The following is a 24,054-nucleotide window of genomic DNA, read 5'->3' as shown; positions in this document are numbered from 1 at the left end:
TTAGGGAATAATAGCAAGAAGTGAGAGTGGAGATAATACAGTGGGGAGGGGTGAGTGGGAGAGGATTTACACAGATAATGGAAAACATTGAGAGAGATTGGGGTTTCATCTCATAGCAAGGCTGAGCCCAAGGGAATTCTCTGCCCTGACTTCCTCAGGACCCTCAGTCTAAAAGGGATAAAGGAGCAGCGTGACGGGTCTCTACAAGGAGCTTTTCTTCTCCTTGGGCTGCCTCTTCCTCCTCCCTTGAGGGAAAAGGAATGAGAATTCTGCCCTCCTGAGTGCTGTAGGTAATGTGGGAGGAGGGGGGAGAATTTATTTCTCTCTTGATACAGGGAGTCTTTGGTGTACCTGATCTGAATGTGACCTACCCCAACCCCACCCCCGGAGCAGGGACTTTGCTTTGTTCTCTATGGAATCCCCAGGGTCTAGAATAGTACCTAGTGCACACAGTAGGCACTTAGTAAATATTTGTTGAATTGAATGTTGACTAAATATGTTGAATGTTGCAGATGTCTCAGAAAGGGCACTCCCCCCACACACACAAAATAAATAAAACTGGAAACAAATTTGGTGAAGGAGACTGAACACAAACCTAAGGGGTGGCCTCCTGACTCTAGCTGTCTAGAAAGCAAGTAATAATGTGGCTCAGAGTGACTAGAGCCCGAGATACAGTGCTCCTGACCCAGAACTAACTGGCAGTGTAGAAGCAGACTGCGTGTGGATATTTGCAGACTGAGACAGACTCGAGGACTTTCATCCCCAGGGGCTGAGCTTGTAGCCTCCCCTGCTGGTTCAGTAAGTGAGGGCCCCAGCGCCTGTGTTCCAGGTTTCAGACCAGCTGAAGCCAGCTAGACCTGAAAGGCTTGTGTTGGCAGTGCCAGTATCCGCCCCTAACTCCTGCCAATGTGGGTGGCTGCTTTCAGAGCACTCTGCAGGGGAAGCAGATTGGACTGCAGCCCGAGCTACTGCTGCCTATAGTTTGCTCTTTGCGACACACTCACTGTTGAGAATGCACCTTGCTCGTGCAGCTGGAGCTCAGAGCTCTAGAAGAGAATTCTTTCCATAAGGGAACAGTTCAAGAAGAGCAAGCTGTGCTCTGCCCAGGAAAGCCCAGACTCCTATCTGGCTTTGTTCAGAATTCCAAGCTCAAGAAATTCAGGTAGGTAGAAAATGCCACATTGGGGATTTTTTCATCATTTCTCTTGTATTGAGAGACCTGGAGCAAGGATCCAGCTGGGTCTTGTTTAAGGAGGATACCATTAACAAAGGCAAACCCACTACCCACACCCTAATATGAAAAGACCAGACGGGCAAGGCAATTATGATGTTTACTACAAGATTTTATTTCTGATATGTGCATTAGTGGCATGCCTGTCCTAAAGCCCAGGCCCTTGGGGCCTCTCTAAAATCCTGTAGAATGCATGCCTATGGTTAAGTCCAGGAATCTTTTTGGAGAATAGAAAGGGGAACAGCTGGAGAGAGGCTGGGCCTTCCTTCCACCAAGTGGTCTGCCCAGCAGCCTGGATCCAGCACCTTAGCTCTGAACAAAATATTTCAGCAGTTTCAACAGCCAGGTGAGCATTCCAGGGCCTCTCCCCTCAGCCCTAGGCTGTGTGCCAGCCCCATGCTTCCTTCCTTACCTCTGAGTCTGGCTTCCACACATCTCAGTGATGTTGGGCAGAGTACCCCTCCCACCTCTGAGCAGAGTGAGGCAGCAAGGAAGAAAAAAAAATAACAGGGGCCAGTCCAGTGGCGCAGCAGTTAAGTTCGCACGTTCCACTTCGGTGGCCCAGGGTTCGCCGGTTCGGATCCCGGATGCAGACGTGGCACCTCTTGGTAAGCCATGCTGTGGTAAGTGTCCCACGTCTTAAGTAGAAGAAGATGGGTACGGATGTTAGCTCAGGACCAGTCTTCCTCAGCAAAAAGAGGAGGATTGGCGGCAGATGTTAGCTCAGGGCTAATCTTCCTTAAAAAAAAAGAAAAAATAACAGCACCTCATTTATTGAGCGGTCTCTGGGCCCAGGCACCTTGCTAAATATTTGCATTGCATTGCATTGATATGCATTATCTCTTTTAAACCCCACAAACAACTTGAGCAGAGTCTCAGAGATGTTAAGTAATTTGTCTAAGGACACACAGCTAGGAAGTGACAGTTAAGACTTGAATTCAGATTTCTCTGACTATAAAGCCCAAGCTCTTGACCAACCCCCTATGTTGCTTCAACTTGCCTCTTCCCAGAATGGACCTGTTTTTCCTACCGTACTTACCTTCTCACTGCCAGTGTATGCGCCTCAACTCCTCTGTTCTCCCGACTCTCCCTCCAGTGTGAAGTGTGAACATAATCTCCCTCTCAGTAGCCAAGTACATGTACCTTTTGGAATCTTCAATGAAACTATTGGAATAGCCTCTCCACTCCCACCCCCACCCAAGTCTTCCCACTGAACCCTTTGCCAGTTCCCACCTACCCCTCTAGAAGATTTAAGGCCACCGCCCACACATGCACACACAGTGGATGTGGGTGGGGGGAACAGGCTACCATACCACTCTGAACAGGCGTCTGTGCTTTGCCAGCTGATTGGTGACGGCCCACGTTGCCTCCGCTAAGAAGAAAACACAGCTGTTTGGACCGGACACCTGGAATGGTGTGGCTGCTGTGGGTTGGCCAGTGATGTTAGCATTTCATCTTGTGACCCACTGACCCCTCAGCTAGCACAGACCAACCATAGGACTAGGGAAGGCTGCGTCTGGACACTGGGATCAAAAGTGACCGAGGGAAAAGCCTATGCTTAGCTGCCTTGTGTAGAAATGAGGCCCTGCTGCAGCAGGGCTAGGGAGAGAGTGAAACGCTGACTGAGGTGATCCCCTTGGACCATATGCCCAGGGGTTGTCAGGATATGTATCTGGCACAAGGACCCATGCTTTTTCTCCCTCTGTCCCCTCTGTCGTTCAGTGCCTGCACAGGTTCTTCCTTTCTCTCCCCTCTGGCCCATCACCCTCTCTCTCAATCCAATACCAATTTGTTCTTATTCAGATAGGCTGCAAATGTCTGTCTCTCCATCGTAAGCTACTGCCTCTGTCTTCAGAGTGATTGTGCATCCTTGTGGCCAGCTTCCCTCCTGCCTCTGGAGTCTGCTCCCTGCCTGGAAGCCGCTCCCCCTAGGAATGTGAATGAACCATTTCCTCTGTCTTCCCAGCTCCCAAGGATTCCCTGTGTCTGAACTTTCATTGGCAGACCTCTTCTCAGGTTGACCCACCCTTGGCCGCTACAGAATTGTCCTACCCATCCTCCAGTCTCCTGTGAGAGTGAGTCGTGCATTACTGGAGGCTTCCAGTTTGTAAAAACACTTTAGTCTGAGTTCAGTTTCTTGTAGCCAATCCTGTAGGCTTGGCTCATTAAAGATGATAATTAACCCATTGCTAATTGACCTCAGAAGCCAGCCAAGCAGCCTGTATTTTACCAGCCTTGGTGGTAGATTTGTAGGCTATTTTAAGATTTCTTTATAATCTCAGCAAGACTTCACTTTCCTGTCTGCATCTTATTTGCTCTAAGGACATTCTGTAAAATTAACAAGCTATAAAGTTTGATTGAAGGTTTCAACAAATGTGAGAATAATTGGCTCCATTTAGCGAAACAAGAAAAACAACCTGTAAACTTGAGTTTGTAGGGGAAAACCCGTGTGATTTTTCTCTCTAACCAGAGGAACAGTAGCAAGCAGGACTTTTTAAGACCAGAAAAAATAGAACTGGCTGATAATGCAAGTTTGAATTCTGATTCCCCTAAACCAAAAGTTCAGAAAAAGAAATTTTGCAAAATCTAACCAGCCGCTATAGTGCCTGTGCCTTCCAGTAGGCCTATTTGGAGAAAAAATAAAAATGGAGTGAGCCCCTCATTTCCTAGAGCTTGCATCCAGAGGCCTGATTCAGCTCTCTGACCCCTCCTCCTGTTCCCTGGCTAGATTGGGGGTTTTCTCCCTTCCCCATGGCTGCTCTGAGGTGTTAAGTCTTGCAACTCAGAGTACATCAGTCTGTGGTGCCTGGTGCTCAGTTCCTTTTCTCTCTCTCACCCTCCCCTATCTTCCATAAGACAGCTTAGATCTCTTTTTTCTGTTCCTTCCTGGGCATCTCTGCCCAGGCTAGGCTTGTCCCCTGCTGAATGGCTGTGGAGTTTTCAGAGAACTCCATTCTTTGCTCACCCACCGCCCCAGCTCAGATACCCCAGACCAGTAACCCAATCTGCCTTCCCTCTTCTCTCAACCTTCTTTCTGCTTTCCTCAAGACCTAACCTTCCGCTTAGCTCCAGCCTTTACTTACCCCGTGCATGCTTACATTATCTCTGTCGAAGGAACTGAGCCTGGGACAGGACAGGCTCCTGTATCGCCTTGCCACATCTCACTTTCAGTTTTCCTTTCTGCTTGGTTCTTTGCGTGTGGACCTGATCCGGGTGATAAGTGGAGCCCTGAAGCTAGAGGTTTCAGTTCCCACTGGCGGGCACGCTGCCTGAAATGGTCTTCAGGGGAAAGGAAAGGGGCTTTCTCTGAGTGCCTTTCTTTCACCCCTTCCCAGACCTACAGCCTCAGTTTTCTTTTCAAAGCTGACTGGAATGATTTGTGTGAGACATTTTGTCCATTCACTTTGGAGTTCCTGATAATCTCCTACGCAGTGAGCCTCCCTCCAGAAGGGCCATGACTGCCACTGAGAAGATGTGGGGTCTCAGGTTCCCCTGGGTATTTCCTGGCCAGAGGCCTTTTTACCCATGTCTAGCCCCAGTCCAGCCCAGCCTGTTAACAGCCATTAGAATGGGGACCTCTCCTGCCCAGCTCTTTCTCCTCTAGAGAATCTAGAGTTTGCCCAGAGCTACAATGTACATACCGCTTACATTCTCTGTTTTTCATTGATATAGAATGGAAAAATGTACTCATGAACAGAGCTGTTGTGGGGATTATGTCATAGACTTCATCTGGACTCCTTCCTCTCCAAGCGGGGAGCCTAGCTTTAACCCCTCTCCTACCAGGAAGTCCTCGTTGGCCAAAGATCATCTCGGAGTTGGCTCTTTGTGAGTGGTTTGAAGGGCTTCTTTCATTATGATGTCCCTTATTAACCATATTTAAATGTTCTTTTTCCCTCAACCCAAGTGCTGGAGGCTTTGTTTATAGAAGAATATTCCTAAAAGCCTCCTGTAGAACTCCAGGGTCAAGAGAAGTGTGGTCCTCACCCTGCTGGGCTCATTTCTCCTACCATAAAGCAGAATGCTGTAGCAGACAGGCCAGCAGGCTGGAGACAGGAGGTTTCCCTGTGCCCCTGAGCAAGCCCTAGACTTTTTCCCTCTCAGTTCCCCCATCTACTAAGTAGCTAGAACCCGTTTCTCACTCCCACAGTGCACTTTGGAAACCTAAGGAGACTACAACCTTGGCTGTTCTCCCTGCTAGTTGGATTACAAAGGAGAGAGGACACTCTTCCAAACAACTGGGTGACTTTTCTCTCTGCAAGCTGGTAGAATTCTTTTCAGGCCTCTTAGCACCTGCTCAGAGATCCCACTGGATCAAAGCCCTTTTGAGAATCAGCCAGGAGTGCTCTTTCCCTAGGGGAGGGACTAATGACCAAAGCAAACAAAATCCCCAAGGAAACCAGGTGCCTTCTAAACAGGTGAAAATGAAAGTGGGGGCTGGGGCACTCCTTTTTGCTTTTGTGTCCATGTGAATGACAATTCCCACTGATCCTCTAAGGATGTGCCGTAGGCAGGCTCAGGATGTCTGCATCCCTGGGTCCCGCTGTGCCCTGGAAATCCCCATCTGCAGGAGTCCCACGTCCACACATGTGGCCTTTCTCCCTCTTGGCCAGGAATCACACTTTCTTCCTGAACCATTCAGCATGCCACCCAGCCCATGCTCTTATCAGGAATTCTCCTGCCTGCCTGTCCACACATAGCCATGGGCACACTCTCTTGTTCCGGGCAGATTTCTGCTGCATGCTGGGCAGGAGTGCCAGCATACGTCTCACCACCCAGGTGATGCCAAGGACCGTGGCAAGCATTTTCTCTGTCCTCGTCTCATTCCTTAACCCCCCACCTCCTCTCCATTCAGTGGTAGCAGTCTCACACCAAAAAGGAAAGTCCTGGACCCATTACATAATTCTCCATAGTGCAAGCAGTAGCTGGGGCATAAGGTCAGAGGTCATAGGGGGGTCAGGTGGCTGACACACACTGTAACGACAAGGTGGTTAAAATTAGACCACAGAGAGGAAACTGGCAGTCTTGTGGAAATGCAGAAGTTTCCTCTGCAAGTGAGAGGCTGGGGATGCAGGGAGGCCACTGTGCGTGCTGCCTGCCAGGCTATTACTCATTTCAGCTCTGTTCTTTAATGCCTTTTAGCCCCTGCTTCTGTATTTCTAGCCTTCCTCATCACATGTTTGAATACACGCGATGGAACCCATGGTTACCTGCCCTGGCCCAAAGAGAGCTTCCTTCCTCCTTCAAGGAGGTAAGCCCAGGACCAGGCACCCCAAGCTCAAGATGTCTATCCTTTCCTAAGCTTTTCCTGGGTAGTTGAGCACATTTTAGGTCATCCTCTTAGGTGGAGGTCGTTGAAGTACTTAGCCTGAGATTCAGGCCTAGAATGCTGCTAGGGCCAGTGGTGAGGGCGAGCAGGGGCCACTCCTAGGCAGGGAGAGTAGCAGGTTTGGCTGGGAGAGTGGCAGAGGATGGAGTCACAGAGCACACAGTTGACTGGTGTATGCTGCACTTACCCTGCCAGCCTGCTGGTAGAATGGTGCTCATTTCCACAGTGTCCTAGAGGACATGAATCATGCCTGCCTCATCTGCTTCCTATGGTACCCAGCCAAGCTGCTCTGTGCCTGTCAGTCCTTACTATGAGCCTCCTGTGTGCCCTGCTTGTCCTTAGCACCCCTTGCAAGGGAAGTATGAAAAGTATGAGATGTAGTCTTTGCTACCATGGGATTATTGTCCAGGTGGGGGAGATAACAAATGCACCTACAAAACAGTGAGCAAATAATCAAAGACGGTCTTCGAATTAGTACTTTACTGTGTGAATCAAACATAGAAGTCCATTTCACGTTGTGGAATGGGAGGCATTAAGGTGGGAGGGGCACTCAATATGGACTAGAGTCAATGATGATGAAGGGGCTGCCACCCTGTGGCTTATCTGGCTTCTGAAGTGTATTTCCCTATGTGGAGTGGCCTTCACCAGCTTCCGACCTCCAGATCAAGCAGGGCCCCACCCCTCCCTTGGTGAGTGCCCTGCCAGCAGGGAGGAGAGAACCCCAGAGGTCAGAGATGAAGAGAAGGGTGTGAGAGGGTGCAAGTGAGCAAAGCAGATGCGTTTCTAGGTGACGGCATGCCTGTGTGGCCTTCTCCCAAGAGAAGGACCCTAGACAGGGTGACTATAGAAATTTCATCTGAGACATTTACAAATTTGATGATTGCTCAAGATATTGAATTTCATTTCAGCTAAATCAGCCCAAGCTTCTCTGACAGCACTGGCTTATGTGTTGATATAGCCACATGGGAGCAGGATGGCGTGAACCCCTAGGGGAGCAAAACTTTGGTGAAACACCCCCCACCTGCTTTGCCTGTCTCCCTTCTCCTGACAACAATCTCCTGCCTGACCCCAGTCTCTTGAGCATGAGAAGCTCTTAGGTGGGGCAGGAACCTGTCAGGGGAAGCCCAAAATGATCTGGCTGAAATGAAACAGCCAAGAAAGCCCTCATCATTCATTTTGCACTCAGGCTGAAAGTTCTCCTTTTGGGAGTCTGGAGAGAGAGGAGCTGGGAGAAGAATGGAGAGTGGCAGTGAGGGGTACCAGAAAGCTATATTCTCTGAAAGCCAATGTTTTGCACTCCACCCTTCGTTCTCTCAATTAGATACCAAACTTAGAAGAACTTAATTTATTCCTTTTTTATATCAGGACTTCAGTAAAAGAAAGCCAAAATCCCAGAGGGCACATGTCATTGGTCCCGGGGTTGTCTGCTACCCCAGAGAGGCCCTAAGGAGAGATGGTAGTAACTTTCGTTCTTCAGAAGATCTTGGTCTTCAACCCACCCTGGCTCTCACTCCGCATCTCGTGCATGCACACACTCCGGCTCACTCACTCCACCTCCCTTGCCCAGCAGCTTCAACACATTTCTCATGTGCCCCTCAGCCAATAAGCAGTGTCTCATCTTCATCTTCCCTTTCAGAAAATGCTGTTTTTCTTCTCTCTCTCTCACCCTCTAGGTTATTGCAGCCGACTGCAAAAGGGTCACAGTGCTGAAGTATTTTCTGGAAGCCCTTTGTGGACAAGAAGAGCCTCTGCTGGCATTCAAGGGTGGAAAATATGTGTCAGTGGCACCCGTCCCAGACACCATGGGAAAGGAAATGGGAAGCCAAGAGGGAAAACAACTGGAAGATGAGGTACTATGCGGGAAGAGCCCGCTGTGGCAGAGGGAAGGCTCCCCTCCCCCTCCAGCCCTACTCTGCCCGTGGCTTCAGCTTGTATCCCTAGTTATTTATAACCACTCAGAGCAATGTCGATGTTAACGTGACCAGCCAACTTCTCAAGACTGCACTCTGCTGGTGCCCCTTCCTGCCAGTCCCACCCCATTGCCTCCATCTCACTCTGCTACGAGTTCCAGATGCTTCTTTTTAATGTTGCATTAGAGGAGAAGGGAGGGAAAGAAAGAGTTTAATAATGTGCAGCTCTGGAGGCTTAGGAAAGGGAGTTGGGGGGGGTTAGGGTTCAGGCTGAGGATCAAGTTTATAGATGTGTGTAGCTCAGTGCAGCACAAGCCTGAACTCCAGCCTCCAGCACACGTACAGGAAGAGCTGACATTGCTGGCCCCGTGTGGAAAATCACCCCCTCCCCCCGGCCTACCCTCCCTCCCTCACTCCCTCCCTCCCTCCCTCCCTCCTGCACATCCTGATGTGATTAAGGAATTCTCCTCTTGTTTGTTTGCCCTTGGTTGTTCCTGTAGCCCTTGCTTCACTCCAGACTGTGTGTATGTATGTGTGCATGCACAAAAGTCCATGTGCCCACCCCTGCTAAACCCCACTGGCAGTTGCCCTGCCATGTGTGTGTGTATCTTTCTGGGGCTGATTGCTGTCATGGGTCTGTATGTTCTGGGTTTGTGTGTCAGTTTAAGTTGAACACTGCTGCCAGCTTTCCTGCTGTCTAGGTTCTGAGTAAATGTGAATGTGTGATGGTGTCAGCGCATATATGCGTTTAATATCACTGCCAGCTGCCCTGCTGTGTATCTGGGTGTGGGTAACTCTGTCTGGGTGTGTGTGCACACACAGCTCACTTTTGTCTAATGGTTGACTCTTTCCTTCTTTTTACCCCACAGTGTTAAAGACAGAGGAGACTTAGGTGGGAAGGAACGTGGGACTTAAGGAAGGGACGGAAGCGATTCTAGCCAGAGGCCAGGTCACTGGTAGGCCAACACAGTCATTTGGCCCGCAGCAGTCTCAAGCGCCTGGTGGAGCAGGGTGGGGTGCAGGGATGAAATCAGCAACAGGCCAGCGAAGCCAGATGTCAGCTGGAAGCTGTCGTTTGTGATCTGAAGCAGTGATAGAGTGGCCACCTTTGATTCAGAGTCTTCAGAGCAACAAATTCTTGGACTAGCTTTATTAGAATAGCTGGAGAACCCCACCCCACTCCTGATGACACAGGGCTCAGCTTCCAGGACAGAGGTGGTTCCAGGGGTAAAGCTGAGCCCATGATTCCAGACTCTCCAGATGAAACCTGGGCAGGAATAACGGGAAAAATGAGCTGTCAGTATGGGAGGAGACAGTGAGTTGCTAAAGCCATCGGGGTGTCCAGGCTTCAGGCAGGATAGAGCAGTGCCACCCAAGCTCTGGGCACCATGTCTTTAAGGCTGAGGCAGACAGTGGAAGATAAGCAAGGATAGTTCTCCAGGATTTCTCTAAGAAATGTCCTCTGTCCAGTGGAGCCTGCAATACCAAATCCAGTTAGACGAGTGAGGCCCAGAGAGAGGGGCACAGTGTAAAATCTAAGGAGGGGCTCCTCCACTCTTACAAGCAACAGACCAGCTCTCCAGTCCCAGGTCTTGGCTGTGCCACACTCTTTCCCTCCCCTCCTTCTAAGGCTTATTGACCAGACAAAGGTGGTGACCCACGCCATGCTGCCCACTTCTTCCTTTTCCCACGAGCCTCCTGGGTTCCTTTATGTTAGTGGCCCCTGGGAAACCCTACTTACCCTGGTCTGTGTAATTTCATAACCCTGCACTTCCTCGTTTGCTGTGAGAGCTGAGCGAACCTCAGACAAGCCTCACTGACCCTCTTTTGACCTCAGTCAAGCTCGGTCCAAGTCCCATGATAACCCTGTGTATCCCTAATCAGAGCAGGCAGAGGCAGTGTTCCCCCACAGGCCATTCAGGCATCCTATTCCACTTACTCTGGTCCAGGTTAACCCCAGGAATAAGGAAGTAAATATGTAGAGTTGTCCTCCTTCACATGGCCTGGGCCTCTCTGAAATTGGGCCCTGCGACACTGTAGCCTGCGGGTTGTCAGATGAATGGTGACTGTGGACAGCACCCCAGACCCCTGAGACTTCTGAAGATAGTGACAGGTCTGGCCCCATCTTGAGATCTCATCTCTCCCCAGACTTAAGTCTTAAGTGACTTAAGACTGAGTCACTTAAGCTGATTGGGAGAGGAAGGAGGAGATGTTTCTTCAGGCATCATTTTGCACGAACAGAACAGAGTCCACTTCCTTAGGGATGCTACCACTTGTCTTCCCTAGATTCTGGTTCCAAGACAAGGCATCGCCTACCCATCCACACATTTTACCAACCACTTTCAGCCAAGAGAATCCATCAAATGTTGTCTTGAGATGGACAGTTAGAGGAGAGAGCAGTCTCTACTGAACAGGTCCAAGTGGGCCTATGAGAGCCCTGGCACGTGAGCCACTGAGGGCTGGGTCTGAGATTACCATTTAGGTTCAGGACCTAACCCTGTGCTGCTTGGTACTAGTAATGGTAAGAGCACAGCCTTTGGAGTCAGACTCACAAGAGTTTGAATCTCTGTTCTGCCACTTTACTAGCTTTGTGACCTTGAGCAAATTGTTTAACTCCTCTCTAAACCTAAGTTTGTTCATTTATGAAATAGGGATGATAGCATCTGTTTCATAGATTGTGAGTATTAAATGAGTTAATACATGAGAAACACTTAGCCCAGGACCTGGCCAATAGTGAGCACTCAGTAAATGGTAGCTGGTATTGTCATATCGTTGTCATTATTATAATCTAGTTAGAAACACAGGAATCTTCTCTTACTAAATCACTCCCAATTAACCATGCTAATCCTGTCCCTCAAAGGAACCTCTCTTGGGCAGCTGCATGTTCTCTACTGACCAAGGCCAAAAGTGAGAGAGTGAGGAATGGAGCCTTGGGACCACCCGGGGAGTGGTGGCTTCTGAGAGCTGAGGCTGCAAGCAGGGAGGTGCCATCCCTGGGGAAGGCTCCACCAGCCTGGCAGGAGACTCCTTAAGCTAGCCAGCCATCTTCCAGCCTGCTCAGGCCCTGGGAGGGCAGCTGAGCAAGGTCATGTCATGTGAATTCCTATAATGAGGCCCAGCAGCCCCCACACCACCAGGCTGTGGTCTTAAAAAGAAACCAGGGCAAAGTCTGCTGAGCTACAGCATCTGCTTCCTGACGCCGTCTGGGGCAAGGGAGCTTCCACGCCTAACTCCCAGCTGTTGGCCAGAATTGATTCCTATCAGATCGTTAACATGAATTAGATTTAAATTGAGTGATTTAACTTTCTCTGTTGTTCTCCCCTTTAGTGATTTCAAAATGAAAATAGGGCCAAAGTTTGATTTTGTGAGTGTATACAAAGAAGAATGAAGAGCTATAAGCATAAGCATGGAAGTATAATATGTGTGTGTGAGTGACTTACAGTGCGAATCTATGACTCTATAAGAGGAAAGAGCCCCAGAGTACAAAAGGGAGCTTCTCTCTCTCCCCTCTCTGCCTGAGTCGAGGGAAGCACACACCTTGGAGCCCTTTGCAAGGAATGGTCTGAATAAGGTGAAGCGCGGGTTGCTAGAAAGACAGAACAGTGGGTCTGGTAAGTGCCATGGGCTCACAGTCTCCTCTCTCCCCTGGCCTGCTCCACCACCCAAAGGAGGAGGACGTGGTGATTGAAGACTTTGAGGAAGATTCAGAGGCTGAAGGCAGCGGGGGCGAGGATGACATCAGGGAGCTTCGGGCCAAGAAGCTGGCTCTGGCCAGGAAGATAGCTGAGCAGCAGCGTCGCCAAGAAAAGATCCAGGTGGGGCCTGCCTGGGGAGGGTGGTTCCCATGAGGGTGGTAGCTATATAGGGCATGAGGGGGAGGTGAGCAGGGAGTAGGGATGAGTAGGACCCTCTTAGGAAGATTCTTACAGCGTCCTCTCTGGTTCCACCCGCCTGTTTTCTTTCTCCGTCACGAAATTCCGGTAGCACATTTGGTGCCCTGAAGTCTCCCTCGTCTTGGGCTGCAAGGCAGGGGCAGGTTCTTCTCAGAGAATCTGATGAAAGCTTCTCCCCCAGTGATGATCTGTGAATACACACCACACGTACACGATCTTTCACACAATTTCAGGGGTTTCAAAGTTCCCCTGAATCTTATCCAGACACTCCCGGAGAGGCCATGGATTCTCTGTTGAGAATACCTATTCTCAGGGGGTGAGGTTGTCATGGCCACAGTCTGCTTATCTGGATTCCCATATAATGACCAAGCCCATCTGGACAGAACACTCTAAACCCTCCCAGAGAGAAACTACTCGATCTCCACACAAGGATTCCTCCACCATCAGCCCTCTCATGGACCTGTACCTTCACTTGCAGCAAGTTTTTCTTTACGGCTGTCCCACGTGTGTCCTCTTGCCTTATAAGCTTACTTCCTCTTATCTAGGGCTCATGGCGGACAGGGAAGAGCCAGTCATGCTCCCCCCTTTAAGATTAACTGTATGCATGGGGGAGCATCAGGCCTCTTTAGGAATGTCTGTTTCAACCCTCTATATATTTATTTTTTTTTAAAGATTGGTGCCTGAGCTAACAACTGTTGCCAATCGTCTTTTTTTTTTTTTTTTCGCTTTTTCTCCCCAAATCCCCCCAGTACATAGTTGCGTATTTTAGTTGTGGGTCCTTCTAGTTGTGGCATGTGGGACACCGCCTCAACATGGCCTGATGAGCGGTGCCATGTCCACACCCAGGATCCAAACCGGCGACACCCTGGGCTCCCGAAGCAGAGCGCGCGAACTTAACCCCTCAGCCACGCGGCCGGCCCCTCAACTCTCTCTTTAGCCGCCCCTCACCTTTGGCGTAGGGCTTAGTGCGTGTGATCAGGCAGACTGATCACAGTCTAGACTCCACCACTTACTAGCTTTGTGACTTAGGGCAAATTGTGTAACTTCTCAGAGTCTATTTCCTCATCTATAAAATGAAAATGGTAACAGCATCTACCTCGTAGAACTGCTGTGAGGCCTACAGTAGCCAGTGCATGTAAAGCGCTTAGCACAATGTATGGCACACAGTATGTACTCCATAAATGATCACTGTAGTCTAATATTAGTCTAATCACCCATCAAACAGAGCCCTGCTCTGGGAAGGGGAATGAATACCAGTTGGGATCCATCATTCTTTAGACATATTCATGTTCCCCTGCCAGTTGGAATCAAGTGTGTGATACTTCTACCAGCATCCTCCATCGTGGTGTGGCTACCTCCTCAGCCCTTCTGTGGTCTATGTGTAAACCTGTTGTGGCCCTCAAAGGAGCTTCATCTTCAAACTGTCTTTCTTCCTATGCTGTGGCTCTTTTCTTCCTCACCATCAGTCTTCCTGAAAGTTCTGTCTCTACTCACCACCTCCATTTCTTGACTCTCAACCCAGCAGGTATAGAAACTTGTGTCAGAAGTCACCAAGTACTTGTCTTTATCGAGTCATGGTCCCCATCACAGGTGACTTCTCTGCAGCTTTGGACCCTGAGGCCGCTGACCTCCAGCCTTGCTTTAGCACAGCTAGACCCTTGTCTTCTCTCTCTTTCTTGGCCACGCTAGCCTCCTAAGCTTTCTCACGACCATTCTATTCTTAATCTCCTCCTTTCTTTTTGTTACTTCTTAGTCTCAGCATGCGGAGTTGGCACTCAGCAAACATTTGTTCATTAACTTAATAAACAGTAGCAACTAGAGCATCATCTTAAATTCCTCGGTGGCTTTTAATCCCTCATGTCTGATTTCTTATCACATCCTATCTGTTGACTCATTTATTCCCTTCTCTCCTCTCTATTGTCACTACTGCTATTCCAGTCGAGGTACTGACTTGGATTGCAGCAGTCAAGGCTCCTGCCCTGCACAGATCCAGGGGATGCCATTTACCTTGTAGTGAATGTGAATGGCACCTCCTAGAGTTCCGTGGTACACACTCTGCATGCCCGGCTCACTGCCTCTAATGCGTCTTACGTGTTTTCATCATTCTCTTCCCAAAAGAGCCACTTCCTTGCTCAGAAATCATGAGTGCCTTTGGTTGGCTAATAAAATAAAGTCTAATTCCTTATTATGGCATGTGAGGCTTTCTTGTCTGTTTCCAGTCGTTTTTCTAACCTCTTCTCCCATCCTCCATGAGCCCTTACTAGCTATATGGCATTGGGAAAATTATTTAACTTCTTTGAGCCTGTTTTTTCATCTATAAAACCAAAGTGGTAATAGCACCTCCCTCAGAAAGACAGTGCATGTAAAGTGCCTGTCCAGACACTAAGGCCCTCCTTCTTGGACAGCAGTAACCTTCCTCCCTGCTCACTGTCCCCAGACATGCTCCGCCTTTTCTCACTCTGAGTCTGTTCATGCTGTTCGCTCAAACCAGAGTACCCTTTTTCTGCTCCACATTTCCTGTTGAAATTGTATTCCTCCGTCAATCCCCAGATGAAACTCCATCTCCCCAGTGGAGCCTTCTCTGATTCCCCCCAGGAGGAATTCATCTCTCTCTGCTCAGTGTTCCTGAGGCACTAATTTATGCTTCATTCGTGAGGCTTATATCATGTCTCATGTTATGCTTATTTCTAGCCTTGTTCCCCCCGCTGTACTGTGAACTCCTTGGAATCAGGTGCCTTGTCTTCAGCTCAGTTTAGTAAGTGGTGGTGAGCATCTACTGTGCTAGTGGTAAGGGGACACAGGAGTGAATGAAAAAAGTCCCATCCCAGAGCGTACAGTGGAGTAGAGAAGCCAGTGATTTGAAGTGTGAGCGTTGTTAACAAAAAGGAAGTACAGGATGCTGTGGGAGCACATGCCGCCGGGACATGGCCTTGTCTAGAGTGCTGTGTTCAACTTGGCGCCTCTAGCAACAAGCAGTACCTTACAAATAGGAGATCTTGTATGAGACTTGGCTTTTAGTACCCATGGCTGCCCCTGTTCAGGAAGCCCATTCTCCCTGTCAGCTTCTTCAGAGCAGGCTGGTCAGGCTCAGGCACAGAGGGCCTGCTCTGGGCCAGCTGGGGCTCCCAGGTTGCTGTGGCCCCTTTAAGAACAGGCCCCACATGCACTGCTGCTGGCGGCCCTGCCTCCTGTCAGCCTTCTTCCTCCAGCCTCACAGCCACAGGAGGATTTCTCAGTAGAGGAAAAATTCCCCCCTTCCCTTCTCCCCCGCCCCTTTTAATGCCCGGGGCCCTTCACTTCCATAATTCTTCATTTTCCAGCCTTGAACGTAAGCCAGACACATCTGTCTGGCCATATGCGTGAACCCTGGAGTCTGTGCCGAGGTGGCTGTAAAACAGGGCCGGTGAAGGCCCTTCTGGGAGAGCACACACATGTGTGTGCCCTCGGGCCATTGGCTCCCTGCCCAGAACCACGGGGCTGCAGCACTCCAAACCCATGTTAACCTTTTCTTATTTTTCCTCTTTTTGTTTAATTTAAGGGGGGAAAATCCCAAGGAAAAGGTATAAATTGTCCTGGGAGTGGGGGAGAGGCTCCTAGCTGGAGAGGCCATTATTGTTGGCAGGTACGTGGGTCACACTAATACAATAAGGAAGAGAGGAGCATCGAGTGAATTAAGATCGGAGAGATGGGCTGTAAATTACACTGCTCTGAACTCCATCAGTCTCCAGGGGTGTTAACCGAGAGGTGTAAGGCAAGTCCCCAGCTCCCAGCGCCTTTTACAGATGCAGCAAAACAGGAACCACACATGTTTGGGGAAGGGGATATGAAGATGGGGTTGAAAAAAATCCTCCTGGCCCTCCTGATGGCTATAAAGTCCAACTGAGATCTGGGGCTGTAGCCACACCCCCACTTCCCTGCTCCCACCTAGACCCCTGGGCCCAAGCTCATCTGTGGGGATGGGGGAGGTGAGGCCTGGCCTCCCTCCGCAGCCTGTCCCTCCCTGCTTCCGGCGTTGCACAGAGGCTGGTGAGTGGGGCCGACTAGAGGTCATAAAAGGGGTGTGAGCAGCTCTCAGGCCTGTGCAGCTGGAGCCATAGCGCCCAGGCAGGCCCCTGGATGCTGGGGGGCCAAGTCCGCCCACCCGGGTCTTTGAGGCCACGCTCTCTGGCTCAGCCCAGGCTTTGCCTGTTGCCTGAGATAGCTTTTCATATTGAGCTGGTTCTGCCCACCTTGCTGTTTGTTGCCAAGTTCTTTTCCTTCCCATTGCCATTCTTGGGAGGTGTCCAGAGACCAGAGCAGGGTACATGGGTTTGTCTGGGAAATTGGTCAGAAGTGTTTCGTTCCTAACCAGGCCCTCAGGGCAAAGCAGTCACTGAAAATCCTCCTCCAGGCATGAGGCGTGGCCTCTTGGCACCTCACACTGGCCCTGGCCCTGTGAATCCCCCGCCTCCTCTCTGCCTCCACGAGGCTTTGCTGTGATTTGTGCTGCTGTCGGGTGGGGTCAGGTTTCCTGAGCAGTTGCAAACATCCCACCTGAAACATAACAGGCTCTTCCTCTGGCCACAGCTATTGTTTCCCTCGGCATTATGGCCATAGTCTTGCTCTGTAGCCAGCAATGACATGTGTTCTGAAAATAACTTTGCTCCCCTGTCCCCTTCCCGCCCACCCACCCTCCTGAAGATGCAGTCACTCCTTTGTGGCGGCCCCGGGAGTCTCACTCTAAATATAGCTGCAGCCCATTCACACTGCCACCCAGCTGGGGGGGCCGCTGTGGAACAATGGGGCATGCACAGAGCCCCCCACACCTGTATGGAAGCTAGCGGAAGGCAGACACTCAGCCCTGGCTCCTAGCTGTCGGAGGCAGGGTGGGAGCCAGCGTACTACCAGGCCAGGGGCACGTTCACGCCAGGGCAGGAAAGCACATCAGCCTGCAGAGCCGGGCAGCCACCCTCCCCACTCAAGCCCGTTCCAGAGCCTCTTCCAGCTTCTCCGCAAACCATGGTAGGCCTCTGCTCGGCTCCAGCCACTGTCGCCTTCCTTGGCTCCAGCAGCATCCACAGGGTCCTGTCCTGCTACAGAATGGTCTGGTTGTTGGCTGGAACATCCTTAGGCTGCTGCTTGGAGCAAACTCAGAGGTGTCATGCTTAGTCCTGCCCTTCCTTCTCTATCAGGAAAAGGCACATTTCTTGGGCATTCTCAGAACAAAAAGTTATCGGATAAAATTCAGTCATATTGACTTTAAAGTGCCCTTTAGCTCTGAGATTCTGTGAGCTAGCTCATTGAGCTCCTATGATATATCAAACTCTCTGCTAGGTATTATAAAAGAAACTACAAGAAAAGAAGACAGTTCTCCTTGAGCTCCTTACAGTCTAGTTTGAAAATAAGATCAGTCTTCATAAAACAAGAAGTAGCAGCAAGTCATCATAATTATAACTTTAAAAAGAAAGCATGGGGCTGGCCCCGTGGCCGAGTGGTTAAGTTCGCGCGCTCCACTGCAGGCAGCCCAGTGTTTCGTTGGTTCGAATCCTGGGCACGGACATGGCACTGCTCATCAAACCACGCTGAGGCAGCGTCCACATGCCACAACTAGAAGGACCCACAACGAAGAATATACAACTATGTACTGGGGGGCTTTGGGGAGAAAAAGAAAAAAAAATAAAATCTTTAAAAAAAAAAAGAACTGTTTGCCTAGCCCTAGATCCCAAAGATTTTAAAAAAAAAAAAAGAAAGAAAGAAAGCAGTGGGCTGGGCCCATAGTGTAGTGGTTAAGTTCGGCACATTCCACTTTGGCAGCCCAGATTCGTGGGTTTGGATCCCAAGTGCAGACCTACACCATTTGCCAGCCATGCTGTGGCAGCGACCACATATAAAGTGGAGGAAGATTGGCACAGTTGTTAGCTCAGGGCTAACCTTCCTCACCAAAAAACAAAAAGAAAGTCTGTATTAAACTCTGTGGTACTGACTGCACATCCAGAGAAGTGATCCTAAGCAGTAACTCTCCCATGAGCAACCCACCCCAAATGAAGATGCCAACTGTACTGCTCCCAGGGGAAGCTGGTGGCTTGCCTGCTCTCCATAGCAAATGCAGTATCTGCTCCCTTTGGTTTCTGCCACTCAAGAAAGAACTACCTGCCTGCACTGTTAGTGGTTATTTCACCAACCGTTCCTATTTTTTATTTCATTTCCATTTATCCATTTTTAAAAAATACCTCCACATAGTTAAAGGAAAAAAATAACAAGAGTACCATGTGTCTTATGATAGAAATCAACAGTCCTCTGCCTCACCACTCCCCATCTCCTGCTCTGCTCTCTAGTGGTTTCCCCAGATATTTACCCTCCTGGATATATAGAAGATGGAGTTGGGCAGGAAGAAAGGAAACTGACATTTGTTGTTACTACTATGTGTATCAGGCACTTTGCTAGATGCTTTCACATAGGTACAAGGTGAGCATAGCAATTTGCTGTGTTAGAAATCTTCTCATTTCTGGTGAAGACATTGCTCTGGTCAGAGGGGCCCGGGGATAAATGATTCCATCACCCTGTAGAGGGAAGGAAGCAGCCACACTCCCAGTGGAGCCCTAAGCAGAAGGAAGACCTAAGAAGGCCTTCTCTTGATCTGGCTTTCCTGCATTGTCTGGGTTTTTCAAGTTCCACAACTCCTGTGTGAACTAATTGCATTACCTTTATTTGTAATTCTCATTGTCTCAATGTTCAGTGTGTCAGCATCTCCAAATCATCCCCACTGTCTAAAAGAAGGAACTTAACCTATAAAAGAGCCTTGCCTAGGGACCCAAGCCTGTTAGCTTCCTCGTCAGATGTTATTATAGTAGATTCTCTTTCCCAGCTCCCCGCCAGCTTGCTCAAGGATGCTCACATACTTAAGAGAAAGTTGGTTACTTAGCACCTTCCAGAAACAGAATTAAGTTCTTTTTCTCTCCCATACTTTATGACAACTTGGTCCTTATTGCCTCTGGTCTGATTCAAAGTGTCCATGCTTTCCTTGGGTTGCCAGTTCACTGTCCAAAGACACTTGTGGCCCAAGATTAGCTGCAGTAAGAAGAGTTCCTATAGAACTCTCCTTCCGGGTCAGCACACTTGACTCCAGGCCAGGGCCAGTCTGTCTGAATCACAGCATTCCAATTGCACCCCCCTCACCCCCACCAGAGGCTTCTGCAGCTTTTTACTCATACAAACAAAAATAAATCTCACTACCGGCCTCTGAACTCCACAGCAGCATGCTTCCCCCTTCTCCCCAAGCGTCCCATGGCTGTGAGTGGGGACTTGGCACTCTCCCCACCGACATCACTTTTTCACTCCCTGCGCATCCTGTGTCCTTCTCTCACCGTGCGACCCAGAGATCGGAATGGGACGTGACGGCCGGCACAGGCGCCGTGCACAGCTGCCAGGAATCTGACGGGTAAAATCTGGAAAAGTTGGGAGGGCAAATGCTGAACACACACACACACACACACACACACAGCGCCACTCAGAGAGGGCCGGAAACACAGACACCCACAGAAGAGTGCTGGCGGACTCCCAAGCCTTCCCCGGTCTACCATTCTTTTGAAGGGAACCAGACTAGTCTAGTGACTTAAGTATGGCACCCCCCCCCGCCCCCCAGAAGCCCACTGGTACCCCAGGAGAAGAGGGAGCAGCTTCATTTAATCTCCTGAGACTCCATGAGGGCATGTGGGGAACAGGAAGCAGTTGTGTGGTGACTCACTGGGCAGAGCCAGGTTAAGGGAAGTTGTCTGCGGGCGTCCCTGGGACCGGATGGTGGCAGCACAACTCCAGCCACCCTCATACAGCTTGACCCCACCACACCCCTGGGGAACCAACAAGGTTGCCACCTCCCCAAGACTCTGGCCTCTGTTCGCCTTTCTGGCCCTGAGCCAGAGCTCAAAGAATTCAGACAGTTAGAGCTTCCCTAGACCCTACCCCTACATTTTTCTTCCATCCTGTCATCATAACACACAAGTAGGCTCAGTTAGCCCCCAGCCTCCCTTGGCCACCTGGCCTAAAAGCCCTCCTGCCTACTACCAGCTCTAAAGGTAGGATAGTACAAGGTGTTAGGAGCTCATTGTTCATGCAGGGTAAAAAATTACAACCAGTTCCACTTCCTTAGAGTCAGACCAGGGCTAGAGTGTCATTTTTGGACACAGGAAAACTAAGATGTGAAAGGAGTCTCGGTGGGGCGGTGGCAGAGATACAGTGCTCAGTTCAGACCCTGAGCCCCTGTCCTCCCCCAACCAGTGGCATTGCCTGTCCTATTCCTTCTCTCCCAGAGAGAGAGATTTGGGGGCCTGTGATACAAGAAAAATATTCCTGGCAGTGGAAAAGCTGGATAGAGAACACCAAGACCTGGGAAAATGAGGGACAGGAATGCTGATGCTCCTTCTGTGTGAGCAGAAAGAGTAGAGAGTTGTTAACTGAACCTGAGTGGGTACCGTTCCCTGTTCTTACAAAATGCCCAAGCCATTACACAATGTTCTATGCCCATTATATCTCAATAAAAAATAAATTTTTTAAAACGCCCAAGCCAAGTTTGGCTGAATGTGTGTCACCCTCTAGTTGGCAGCCCCATGGGGAGGGACAGTGACCCAAGTCCCCGGGGAAGGTGGTCAGCAGCCATGGTACTTCCCCCAAATGAGGTGAGAGCAGTAGGAGGACTTCAGACTGGGCCTCTCAGCCACATTTCTCATGCCTGCCAGCGTCCTGTGGCCTGTGCCTTCCACCAGCTGTGGTGGCAGTGGCAGCAACAACTTACTCATAGGGAGAGGTCCTCGGCAGGTCACAGAGAAGCCACCCCCAGCATTCAGAGGCATGCCCTTTCAGTTTTACTGTCATTGCCAGTGAAACCTGAGCACCTTCCTCCCTGACTGTTAGTGGCCAGGGCCCAGCACTGTGGGCCCCATCTCAGTTGGCACGCACATCTACTCCCCCTGCCCCGTGCCTGTGCCTGTGTCCCTGCAAGTTGCTGTGTGGCAGAAGGCCATGAGAGGGCGTGACAGGGCTGGGACCTGCTTGCTTGGCCCCTGCCAGGTTTGTGTTGGTGCCTTCAGCTCTGTACACAGAGAACACACTGTCTGGGCAGATGCCAGCAAATCAGTTTGCTTCTTGGCCGTGGTCCCCTGAAGAGGAAGCAGCACAATAGTGACCATGTTCTGGAGTGACAGACATGCCCAGAGCCTATCTATCTCAAAGGGCCACTGCCACAGAAGGCTCTGTCAGACTTGAGAAAATTGGGCTTTCACAGATGTGCGTGGAGCTTCCCTGAAAGAAGTGAACATCTGTAAGACGAACAAGCACTAGGTCATATGCTTGCCGAGGTGTGGTGCACAGACCACTGGTGCTATAGGAGGTAGTTTTTTTGTTTGTTTGTTTTGAGGAAGATTAGTCCTGAGCTAACATCTGCTGCCAATCCTCCTCTTTTTGCTGAGGAAGACTGGCCCTGAGCTAACATCCATGCCCATCTTCCTCTACTTTATACATGGGACGCCTGGCACAACATGGCTTGCCAAGCGATGCCATGTCTGCACCTGGGATCCTAACCGGCGAACCCCGGGCCGCCAAAATGGAACGTGCGCACTTAACCACTGCGCCACCGGACCGGACCCTAGGAGGTAGTTTTTTAGTGATGCGCAGGAGACACTTTGATTTTTTATTATGGCAATTTAGCTTGGACTGGTAAACGTAGGACTAGGCTGTCAAACCCTTGATACCATGGATATCATTGCTCAAGAAGAGGCTAAGCAAAAAAGAATGTGTGTCAATTTAAGTCAATTTAAAGAAAAACATCAAGTAAATAATAGTATAGCTTGTACAGAGTTGTGGCAAAGGAACACAATTAGAACACAAAAGACTAATGTGTAGGAAACACTGTGCTGGTCCACGAGGGGAAGATGGTGGCAGTCTCATCAGTCTCGATGTTGCTCTTTGCAGACATATGAGTTGGATCCTAATCCATCACACTGTCTGGATTAGTGGAGGACCACTGTATGGACTCTTGCTGCCGTGGGAGACTTTGGTACTAATTATTAGTTGTCAGCATCACTTTTTCTGTATAGCCTTTGAGTTTAACTTTTTTTTTTAACTACACTGTGAAGTAAGTTGAAATAACAAATTCTGTTTGGGATACACATATACATCTAGAAGTTTGTGGTGGAGAAGTACCCCTCTCTATGCTGTCTAGATAATGTACATGAAACCACTTTCATATCCAAGTAACTTAACTCTCCCTTGTTGATTTTTAGCCCAAGGTCTTATTTTCAGAGACCTGTTATTTTTAATATCATCAGGGCCCTTCCTCAGTGCTAGGCGGGGTTTTAGTCATGCCCTGTTCGCTGGGCCATTTGGTCTGTGTTGATTTTCATTGCAGTGCTTTGACCAGCCTTTGGGCCTGTCCCTCAGGCCTACAGGGGTTGGCTGTTCCTCTGTAGGGGGAAGAGGTTCAGGAGGCAGGATGATGACACACTGTGGAGTCAGGCGCCTGGCTCACCCACCCGCTTGCCTGCTCACTCCCTGGCTCACTCACCGTCTGTGTCCCTGTAGGCTGTCCTGGAGGACCACAGTCAGATGAGGCAGATGGAGCTCGAGATCAGACCCTTGTTCCTCGTACCAGACACCAACGGCTTCATTGACCACCTGGCCAGTCTGGCACGGCTGCTGGAGAGCAGGAAGTACATCCTGGTGGTGCCCCTCATCGGTGAGTCAGGCCAGAGCAGCCCTGCACGTGTGTAGCAGCCCCCTCTACACACATGCCCCACAACCCCGGGGGCCAAACAGGCAGAGCCCTGCTGTGTGTGTAAGACAGGATTTGCAGGGAAGTAGGGAATGCGTGGGGCAAGGAAAATTGTTTAATAATCAAAGCAGTTCAAATTATTATGGCTGATCCATGGCTTAAACTGCTGAGCAAATGGACTCCTGTGTCCCAGCAACCAGAGGCTGCATGAGCCCAGCCCTTGTTTTTATCCTTATAAAGCTTGCAGTAAAACAGCAAAGCTGGTTCCCGTTATTGGTAAACACTCAGCCCTGGCAGATAACGGCAGTGCTGCTGGGTGGTCTGGCAGGGAGGCTGGGAGGATTTTGAAGTGGTTAGATGCCTTTGGTCTGATTGTCTTGTAGCTTTTCATGATCATTCTGTTGGTTCGAGGTAGCATTCTTCTGGCCAATGTCACCCTAAGGCCAGGCTGACAGAAACCCTCCAGAGCGAGCTCTTGGCTCATGCCTGTGAGTTGTGGGTACTTGGGCCCTTACCACTGTCTGGTCATTGGTGCTGGTGCAGGGTTAGCATCCCAGGATGCAGCTAGCTTGCTTCCACCCTCAGGCCAGATGAGCCCAGCTGGGCTGTCTCCAGGGAACTGTCTAGGTATCCTTAGTTCTTGGAGCTCTGTGGTGGGTCAGCCTCAGGATGGGCTTTGGGCTCTGGGCTCTTACCTTACATTGCTGATACAGCTAATATAGCTGATGGCTATCCTGTGGAGGGAGAGGGTCTGAGAGATGATTGGGAAGCCCAGGCTTTTTAACATCTCCTCAGCAGCCACTTGGAGCAAGTTTGGGAGCCGTGTCCTCTGGAAAAGCTGCCAGACTGGCAGTCTGCCTGCCAAGCCACCTCTGACATCCATGCCAAGATGTTCCATTGGGCCTTCCCTCCCAGTCCCAAGTGTCTTAGTGCCAGATGAGGGTGGAAACAAA

General features: G+C 50.0%; 1 protein-coding gene and 2 long non-coding RNA genes across 8 annotated transcripts in view; 1 reads left to right on the top strand and 2 right to left on the bottom strand.

Moving 5' to 3' along the window:
* Window positions 1-24,054, top strand: part of SMG6 (SMG6 nonsense mediated mRNA decay factor) — a 213,023-nt gene that overhangs the window by 181,448 nt on the left and 7,521 nt on the right. For 4 of the 6 annotated variants that reach the window (XM_001504355.6, XM_070227863.1, XM_005597656.4 and 1 more), the window contains 3 exons: window positions 8,231-8,407; window positions 12,136-12,282; window positions 22,912-23,065. In XM_001504355.6, coding sequence (XP_001504405.2) covers window positions 8,231-8,407; window positions 12,136-12,282; window positions 22,912-23,065 — 478 coding nt within the window. Of the gene's footprint in view, window positions 1-4,903; window positions 5,057-6,370; window positions 6,480-8,230; window positions 8,408-12,135; window positions 12,283-22,911; window positions 23,066-24,054 lie in introns of all 6 variants that reach the window. The other 2 variants (XM_014727907.3, XM_070227866.1) reach the window with 1 other exon arrangement.
* On the bottom strand, window positions 1,326-4,391 carry LOC111775715 (uncharacterized). Its single transcript, XR_002811653.2, has 5 exons — window positions 4,315-4,391; window positions 2,545-2,603; window positions 2,271-2,374; window positions 1,644-1,969; window positions 1,326-1,543 (listed from the first exon to the last, which is right to left on the bottom strand). It is a non-coding gene; the product is annotated as an uncharacterized lncRNA (long non-coding RNA).
* LOC138916302 (uncharacterized) lies at window positions 9,603-23,031 on the bottom strand. Its single transcript, XR_011423413.1, has 3 exons — window positions 22,895-23,031; window positions 12,395-12,548; window positions 9,603-9,734 (listed from the first exon to the last, which is right to left on the bottom strand). It is a non-coding gene; the product is annotated as an uncharacterized lncRNA (long non-coding RNA).

The sequence above is a fragment of the Equus caballus genome, chromosome 11, assembly GCF_041296265.1.
Source record: "Equus caballus isolate H_3958 breed thoroughbred chromosome 11, TB-T2T, whole genome shotgun sequence".
Lineage (NCBI taxonomy): Eukaryota > Metazoa > Chordata > Mammalia > Perissodactyla > Equidae > Equus > Equus caballus.
This window is presented reverse-complemented; position numbering and strand designations above follow the sequence as displayed.